The sequence below is a fragment of the Rhea americana genome, unplaced genomic scaffold, assembly GCF_003343005.1.
Source record: "Rhea americana isolate MKP2758 unplaced genomic scaffold, rheAme1 scaffold_309, whole genome shotgun sequence".
NCBI classification, from domain to species: domain Eukaryota; kingdom Metazoa; phylum Chordata; class Aves; order Rheiformes; family Rheidae; genus Rhea; species Rhea americana.
Genome location: NW_028186434.1, coordinates 566432 through 575947, shown reverse-complemented (window position 1 = coordinate 575947; position 9516 = coordinate 566432). Strand labels below are relative to the sequence as shown.

Genomic DNA, 9516 nt, shown 5'->3' with positions numbered 1-9516 from the left:
ACTTACGCTTTTTTGGAAAGTATGATTCTGGGGAAATAGCTGGGGCTCAAATCCTTTGGYACATGTTTTGCCAGTCTTTTAGCTGTTTGCTGTTTTCTTTGACATTCCTTGTTRTATTAAGCTTTGTATATGTATATAATAAAAAGCTGTTCCTGCCCTACGTTTGTAAGTGTATGCGATGAGATATTGGATGTGATGTAAAACATGCGCAGGAAAGAGAATAACCATGTGGTGATAAAATTCATTAACAGAACTATTCCTTATTATGTTATGCTGATRTGGCATATCTCTTTGACAGAAGCGTGACTGCCCGTGATAGGAAATGAGTGTGCTTGTTCTGTTTTATTTTGAATGTGTGATTTGTGTCCCCTCTTTTGGAAGTCAGTTAACCACTTTAAATATCCTGGAAATATAAGTAACAAACCGCTTAGAGCGTTCAGTGGGCTTCTGATACACTCTCTGCTGTGCAAAATGCAAAAGACAGGTATATGCCAGGAAGATGCAAGACTGACGAAATGGCAAAACAAAAGAGGAGCTGAAGAATGCTGATTTAATTTGCCAGCTGTTTAAAATAAGTAACATGCATTTCCCTGGGCYTGTGTTAGGGATTTTTTAACCATGTAAACATGTTGTTGCTAAGCAGAGCAGTGAATGTTTAAACAATTCCCTGAGCATCATTTTTTCCTTTCTGTCATTAAAGAGTGTGTAGGTTTTTGAGTTAAAACAGCTGAGATGCTACATGAGGTACCTTATGTTAAGCACAAAGGAGGGGGGAGCAATATTTGATGTTTTTATTTTTATATGTCCATCTGTCAGTTTCTTAACTCCCAATCAGGCAGCTCTCTCATTCGGAGTTCTTAGTATGGTTAAAGAGAACAGCACACAAAATAAATGATGTAAAACTGACTTTTTTCCAGGGTTCTCATGGGTGTTTTCTGTACATGTTGCTTTATGGGTGTTATAGATGCAGAYTGCATAACTGATTTCAAAAGCTGTCACCATTTCATCCAAAACTGAGAAAAATGTTACTAAGTTAACAATATGCACGTTGGATTGGTCTTGTATGTTTTGTGTGTTTATATTGGTGCTGTATTTGTGCATGCGCACACAAAATATCAGTGAAATGTCAGTCAGGTGATAGGACCTATTTGTGGGTGCGTATTTCTGGTAAGAGATACATCTGTAGCCGTCATCTGAATGTGATTCCCTCTCTTGGTTCCCCCAACCCCATCCCTTAACTGATAACCGCTGCGCTTTGTAGTAATGGTGCTGGCTTAAACCACCAGAGAGACAGATAATTCTCCAGGCTGTTCCCACAATACAGTGCAAAAGTGGCTCAGTTTACTGCAGTGCGAAGGACCGTGACATGTGACCCCAAGAGTCCTTGGTTGCTCTCATGGACGAGTGCTGTTTTACAGCTTACAGCCAGTCATTTGAGAGTACTGCTGTACGACCGTACCCAAAGTGAGCTAGTCCATGCGCTGAGACCTGGGTTTTGATTACTCGGTGATAGCAGTGAGGAATCAACTGCTATTAGAGTAACATTATGACAGTCTGCACAGCTGCACAGCTCCCAGGAAAAGAACAGTGCCTCCTGTGTTACTGAGATTATAATGCAAGGCCCAGAGAAAATTTAAGAGGATTAATCACTGACAGTTGCATTAAGCCTGAATGCTTAATCAGAAGGAATCTTTTTTCCTAAAGATTATTTTGTTGGCAAAACTGAGAAAATTAAGGTCTTGATGAACTCTGGAGACTTACTACATCTTCTAAAGGCTTGGAGCAAGTGCAGTTATACTGTGCTGATGTTACTGTTTGGCAGATGTCTTTCCCAGGTAAGAGATGAGCTATCATGTCTGCAACACCTGTTCCCCTCTGCGAGATGAGAGGAGACTGTGGCAAATGTGCTCGTGATACTGTACTTCAAAGCAGTTCCTGGATAGCCTTTTTCTAATTAAAATGTTGTATTTTTATATCCTCTTAAAATATCAACTACTTTCTAGCTGAAAAATAATTGCTTGGATTAAGCTAGCTGGGTCTTGCACTGAATATTAAGCCCAACTGAGCTTTATTTATTCTGAACTTCAGCAACCTACCCTTCCTTCCATACGTGGGGTAAGAGGGAGAAAAGAGGATTTGTTATAAGCATGTCTTAGAAATGTACTCCATCCATGCAACTCCAGTGATGCCATCAGTGATGCCAGCACGCATACGTGTGATCGTGGCAGAAAGGCCAAGCTGAACAATTAACTAAAGCTAAACAATTGATGGTCACCTTTTTAAATCTGTCTCTAACTGCATGATGCATTAGACATGCAAATTTTCAAGTGAGTAGATGGATTGACCCTTGGGAGATGTAAATCTGATCCTTTCACTGAACATAGGTTTTAAATCTCTTCTGTGAGAATGTACAGGAGCCTCTAGCAGATTTCCCTCCCCTTCAGCCTCACTTGGTATACTATAAATACTGTGGAGTGATGGTTGTGGGTTTTTTTTTTTGGGGGGGGGACACACTCGATGTTGGCCTGTTTGACTTAAATAATGGTGCAAGAAACACTGATGTTATTTTTTTTAATATACTATAATTTGTATTATAAATTGTATAATACAGTCTTGTCTTACATTTGGAATGGTAATTATTTTTCTTAGAGATTGATTCTCGTCTGTGTTGTCCATCTGAGATACTGTTTTTTGCAGCTGAATGTAAATTTTATGCTAACTTTCTGCTCAAAYGTACAGATGTCAGTGTAGCCCATGTCCATATGTAAATCTTTGACCTTCATCGTTTCACTCTTTTCTGGAAAAGAGTTGGGGGAAAGCTGGATGAGCACCTCATCAGACTTTGGTTTTGGATACTCAGCAACTGTAGGGAGATCCATGCTTGGCCTTTTTGCTGTTCAACTTTTAAAGCATATATTGCTTTCACAGTTTATTAAATATACTATATATTAATGGATTCTACTGAGTTTATACTATTAGACTGTTAAACTTCTGTTTGTACTTAAAACAGTTAAATTTTTTAATACTTAAAGACTATTTTATACAAAACTAGTCAGACTTTAGGGAAAATACTTCTTTTGTATGTCGTAGGAATCACCCTGTTAGGGGTGAATATGTGTTTATTATTTAAGACTTCTTTTGTATGTCGTAGGAATCACCCTGTTAGGGGTRAATATGTGTTTATTATTTAAGACTTACTTAGTTAATTGACAAATTGATAGATTAATGCATACTCCTGCTCTGGAATTCTTGAAGGAAAGTGTGGGATGGGTCAACTTTTTCTTTTAATAAGTTTGACTCTTTCTTTTGTTGACATCTTACAGTATTGAGCATGCTCTTGCTTCGAGTTAGCAATGAGAAGAGAAGCTTACTCTTGCTTCTTGAGCTCTCTGCTCATTTAGAGTACTTTTTCCACTCTGTCTGCCACCTCCTAATTTTAAATCAGATCTACTAACCCAACAGGACAGGACTTGCACATCTTGCTTGTTTCCCAGCTCAGGCGGCACTTGTAGTCAGGCCAAACAAAGCAGCAGCATTCCTGGATCTTTTTAATGATGTATTCAGAACTTCATTGCCTCCTGATTTAATAACTACAGTGAATGTATTCACAACTAACAAGAGCCTGCTCATTAGGCAGCAGCAAGTTAACTTCCTATTCTCTTCTAGCAATCTGATTCATAATTAGAGCAGTGCCATATCTGAATCCGACACTGGGTGGTCAGTGGAGAGACTGTGCGTTTTGTGGGTGTGGTGTGGTTAGAGGGGGCTGTGGGGAGTGTAAGTAGTTTAGCTTAGCTTGCCTCACTGATAGGGCTAGTTTCCTTGATGGTGGCTTTAGGAGTCTACAAGTTGCGGACGAATAATGCGCTTAGTCTTAATGTTTTGGCTAAGTGCTTAAACAGTCTTTCAGTTCASAGCTTTCAGTTTTATTCTCTGACTATTCTGTAAATCCCATGTAACACAGCTCTACTGACTGGGGTTACTGGAGTGTAACTGAGGGCAAGATTGGACCCATGGTTGACTTGTTAGACTGCTACGTTAACCCAGTGTTAAGGCCTAGTTATAACATTAAAAAATGAAGGAATCAATTTGGTGGTTGAAACTGGCAGCTATGAGTTGAGCAAATGATTACACTGTCCCAAAGCACAAAAACTTATTGGAATTGTCTTCAGTGATGTTAAAATACTTAAGCTTATTAAAAATWACAACTATGTGTTCGCGTAAGTTACTTGCCCCCAAAAGCATATTTTAATTTTGGTGGAGGAGTGGGTGAAAAATACTAAATACTTACCTTTGCTTTTAGTCTGATATCTATTGTGAAATATTTTGCCTTAAGTAATCACAAGCACTGCTTACTAACAGACTTGGAGTCAGAGACTTTGGGGTTGGGGGAGGGATAGCATGTGTGCTTTGTCTAGTTTTGTAATAGCAACTTTCTGACACTGTTTTCAGAGCTTTTAGCACAATCAGGATGACACCAAACCATTTTTTATTTAAAACTAGCTAACATATTGTGTGTATTTTTGTTTGTTTCCCCCCTCCCCTCTTTAAACTGGCTTTGGAAAAAAGCCATATAGTTTTCTGTACGTGTTTGCCATCTGGAACAGCAGGTTCCCGTGTGGGTAGAGGCAGATGAACAGATTGCTTAGTCTTGTCTTCTGCAGCTGTGCCCGTGACCGTGGGCTCGCTGTACCTGACTGATGTGTGTTCCTCAGTCAGTCCCTGCAGTTCCCTGGCACATGCACCTGTTTAAGTCTACTGAGCATATGCTGAGTTCTCTAATAAATAAAGATCAAAGTCTCTTTTTTTTCTTAAAGAACCATTCAAAGGCGTTGAGTAAGCATCATTGCTTGTCATCCACGTCTGTCCTCAGGCATTAATATGGAATGGTAAAATGCCTTTTAAATGTAATCTTACTCTTTCATTCATACTAGCATGTGTGTCAAATATATACATGAATTGCTTGAAGTGAGTTGAAGGAAGAAGACTTTTCTACGTCCTGAAGTAAGGAAGGAATCATTCTCTCCTTCCTTAAATGCAAAGAAAAAGCCACAGTGGTTGATTGGAAACCACTTCATTACTTAGGAAGTCTGCAGCTACAGGGGTCTTGCATAGTCRGGGGACATGTGTAGTGAATACGTTGTGTGTAGAGAAAAAGGAAGGAGATGGCAAAGAGACTTTTTTTTCTTTGTCCTCAGTAGACCTTCACCTACTTGTGTCCAGAACTAGCCAGTTCAACTTTATAATCTTTATGTGCAACTTGTCTGTGTCTATGGAGGTAAGATGGGTTATGATGTAGGGAGCCTGTGCAAGACTGAGACACGAAGTGATGTTTTGTGATCTGTTGCATTCTACCTCTGGCCCTGGGAGGTTTCTATCCATATTATGCAGAATAATAATGGGCTGGGGGGGCGAGGGGACGGGTAGGGGAGAGGGTTGTTTTTCTTCTCGTGTGTGTGTGTGTGTGGGGGGGTGATTATTTCTTTTCTTCTTGTGCTGTAAGATTGCCAAGGCAGAAAAGTACTATTTGGGGAACAAACTACATTTATTCTTTTTTTTTTCTGAGATTGAAACACTTTTAACTTCTTTTAATACCATACCACAAAAGTATGTTAGAGGAGGAGAAAAGTGGAAACATTTCCTATTTTACAGTTCTCAGTCCTATTTCTGCAGAGTCTTTAATCTTTCTAAATTCATCCTAAACTTTATGTCTCTACTGTGGCTTACAGATCAGTTGCAATAACCATGTAGCTTGCTCTCTGAGCAAATGGACAGAATAGTAGACTGTCTTAATAAAATATTAAATATCTACTGTTTACTGATTGTAACTGAATCTCTGAAAAGCTGATACACATTGCCAATGTTTTAGTGTTCAATCTATTTATCCTGCCTACATAAAGTGTTTTTAAAGAAGCTACAGGGCAGGATTTTGGATTAAACACACATTTCCTTGTGTGAGTGGAAGGGGCTRTGTAGGGGATATTCTTCACTACAAAATGATACAGTGCAGTTTTCTTTGTAAACTTCCTTGGCCCATCCCTTCAGTATGGATCCATACTGAATGACAGTTACTACAAAGGACTATTTTTCTTTCTTTGAATTAGTAAAACAACACTAGTCATTAAGCAGTGACAAACTACTTCCTTTCTTCTACTCATTCTTTAGATTGTTTTAAAAAGGCAATGACTTCTTCCTTCCTCACCACCAAGCTAAGATGGTGGTGAAAACTATTGCAAATCCATCAAAYAATAAAATGGTTTAGAAGGGTTGATCTGAAATACTCTGGAAGTGAAGTAAAGCAAAAAATCTTGTGCTTTGCCTGTAGCGCTTTTCATGAGTTTGTTTTATTCTTCCTTATTGCAAATGAACTATCAAAGGTAGAAATGTCAAATTCTAGATGTGAGTTTCTTTCAACACTTCTGCCATGCCACCAGGAAACAGACAGTGTCTGTCTCGGGGACTTGCAGTGTTAGTAGGTGGAGGTTGTGCAGTCCTCTRTGCCTGTCCATATTGTTTCTGCTGTGGTGACATAATGTTTTATGAGTGGACAGGAGATCTGCAGTCARTGCTTGAGGCTTTGGAAATGATACCAGCCAGGTGAGTTTTCTTTAAGAGATCTAGTTTTGTGAACAGCACCAAAAAACTGCATGTTGTTGCTAACGAAGATCTTGTGTTACTTTTTGCAAAACCTGGAGTGATGCCCAGAGGTTAGTCTGTCATGGTTCTCCCTTTCATCACATTATCTATTTGTCTGCTATTCTTCAGAAATAGAGATAGTTTATACRTGCCTTTTGCTTTCATAAATAATAATTTAAAGAAGGATAGTGGTCATTCAGAAGTGGTTCACCTAGGTACTGATCGGCAGAGAGTCTTGACTGAAATTAGTTTTTCACTGTGAAAATAAGGCAAATAGCTGATATTCCCATTTCCTTTCTTTAACAGCAAATCAAATATTTAAGGAGGAATGCAGTGGAAATCCTTGAAGGTTAGAGGTATGCTGATCAGCWGTACACGTCGACAGTTGCCTAAGAGCATCTTGTATGTGGAGCTGCCCAAAATATAGACAAAGCAGAGATTTGTGTTTGAGAATAAACTTTGCCAAATAATCAATCCAAGTAAATCCATACAGTGTTTAGTAGCCAGCCAGTTGTAGAATTAAATCCTTATTTATCCTGCTGAATATTGAACAATGACAYAGTCTGGCAAGGAATAAATAGTCTTACTGTCTTCTCATTCTTGGTTATAGAGTCAGCAATTCTTTCTAGTGTTAAAGCCTGGGCAAGACAGCTGAAAGATGGCAATTACGTGTACTCTGTAGAAAATCTAAAAGAAAAACATTGGTTGAAAAATTCTTAATTCTTAGAAAAGTTAATTTCATTAAAAAATCTCTCCTTTTCATTAATTTTTTAAATTACAAGATACTCTTATCTRCTGGGATACCAGGAAAACATCTGTGGAAATACCAACTTGCACACAGAGGATGAACAGGAGATCATACTACTTTTTTTTCTTTATTTTAATTATATAAAAAATTATGGTACTGGAAAAGTTTGTCCTCTCTAGCATTGGAACTAACTATTGGTATAACTAACTTAGAGAGCAAGCTATTTCCTTTGAAATAGGAGATGTACAGTGTGTGTTTTTTTTTTTTTTTTTCTCTCTCAGCTACTAAGATCTATGAAGTATTTTCACTTGTTATTATGTTGGGTCTTGGCTTCGCTGTCTGGCCCAAAAGCAAAATAATTCATTTATTCCTGTTGCAGATGTTTGTGTTCACATGTAAGGCAAAGTATGCAGGTGCACATGAGGGCAGGATTACACTTCTAAGTTTAAATTAGCTGATGAAATTCACTGTTCACCATGTGATGGCTTTCAGACCTTTGTAGTTACAGCCTGATATATGTAGCAGTTCTTGCACTTTAATATGTTAAAACAGCATGAGTCAGAACTATCATTTAGCAGCAAGCAGTGGTTTGAAAAGGTATTAGGATTATCTGCAGCTCCACTGATCAAGTAAATGAAGGTTTGTGTACCTTAAAGGCTGGCCATCATCCAGGCATGTGGTTGTGCTCAATCTTGATTTGGAGAATAACGAGATGATTGAATGCAAGTCAGATCGAATACATGCATCAGCATAAAGGATTTATATAATAAGAGGACTTTTCTTGATCTGAGATGGGTTGGTACCTTCCAAAAACTTAATCTAAGAGGGAGCACTGCAAATAACCACCGATCTAGATGTGAGTCCTTGAATAATTACAATTGTTGAACTTTTTTTGGGGGGGGCTCATTGGAGATGAGTGGGAAGATTGCCTCCTCAGGACCAGATAAGAAATGCTTAAAATCAGATTTTCCTTTATTTCGTCTGAAGGAGGATCTATTTTTGTAGACATTTTGCAAGGAGGAAGTCTTATTTCATATTTACTAATATTTAAAAGACTGTCCTTGGTGTAGACTTTCTGTTTGAAGAAAAAGTATGTGCATCCTCTATTTTGAAACTGAAAATTGGATCAATCCCCAAAAAATTGGTACTGGGAGAAGAGGTGGCTGCAAATGTGAACTTGTACAGGTGGTGAGGGGACAGGAGGTGGCCTGAGAACAGCTGTAGGAGATATCTTGTAGGAGATATTAAGAAAGGAAATTACCCAATAGTTTTGTGAAGAATGAGAAAGGTTTTCAAATTCTTAAAACCCAAAGTTTGCTGAAGGGATAGGCAATGTTCTGTGCAAAACATGCCATTTTGAGAGTGGCAAGATTTGTGACTTTAGGTCTTTCCTTTGCAGGGTAAGTTCAGTGGAGGGGTTCATTTGTGGAAGTACTTGTGATTGCCAGATGAGATCATAGCTCTGTTATTCCATCAATATTTTAAGACTTGTAAGAGAAAGCCTTGGTCTTTTGAAATGTATGCAGTTTTAAAACATTGTGTTATTTTGTTCCGCGGATAAATCTCACTGCTTCTGTGAAGATTGTGGAAACATATTGTAGTTTTTTTTGTGATAAATGTCCTTATTTTTTGCCTGTTTGCTGTGTGATTTTTAAGGGGAAAGGATGTGCTAATAGTTGTCCTGGTCAAAGGAGGTTTGTATGTAGTTGTCTGTATTGCTCTGTGATGAACTTTAAAATTCCTTGACATGGTTAAGACTGCAGAGACTGTGAAATGCACTYAAACAGTCGAGGTTTTGATGCAGCAGACTGTGACGCGAGAGGAGTAGCCCTAACCCTTTCTCTTTGACTCAGTTTGGTAGTTTGTGTAACTGCTCTGCCAAGAGAGGGCGAGGAAACTTGTGCATGAGCCAAAGTTACAATTGCATTCAAATGACCTTACAGCATAAAGAACTGTTCGTGTTGGGGAAACGCAAATAGAAGCGACGCTTGAAGCGAGCCTGCTAGCCAAATGGTGAAGTTCTGGGGGAGGAGAGAAGACTCGGGAAAGGATGAATGCCATGCAGACGATCAAGAGCAGAGAGAGCTGAAAACCAGGTACAGCAACAGCTGCTGCAGAGTTGTAATCCCCAA

General features: G+C 38.7%; 1 protein-coding gene across 2 annotated transcripts in view; it reads left to right on the top strand.

Annotated features, from left to right (window-relative positions):
* The first annotated feature begins 9262 nt into the window (after positions 1 to 9262).
* Positions 9263 to 9516, top strand: part of TRAK1 (trafficking kinesin protein 1) — a 109102-nt gene continuing 108848 nt past the window's right edge. Inside the window, exon 1 of one of the 2 annotated variants that reach the window (XM_085309967.1) lies at positions 9263 to 9480. In XM_085309967.1, coding sequence (XP_085166093.1) covers positions 9395 to 9480 — 86 coding nt within the window. In that variant the 5' untranslated portion in view covers positions 9263 to 9394. The remainder of the gene's footprint in view (positions 9481 to 9516) is intronic. The other variant, XM_085309969.1, reaches the window with a different exon arrangement.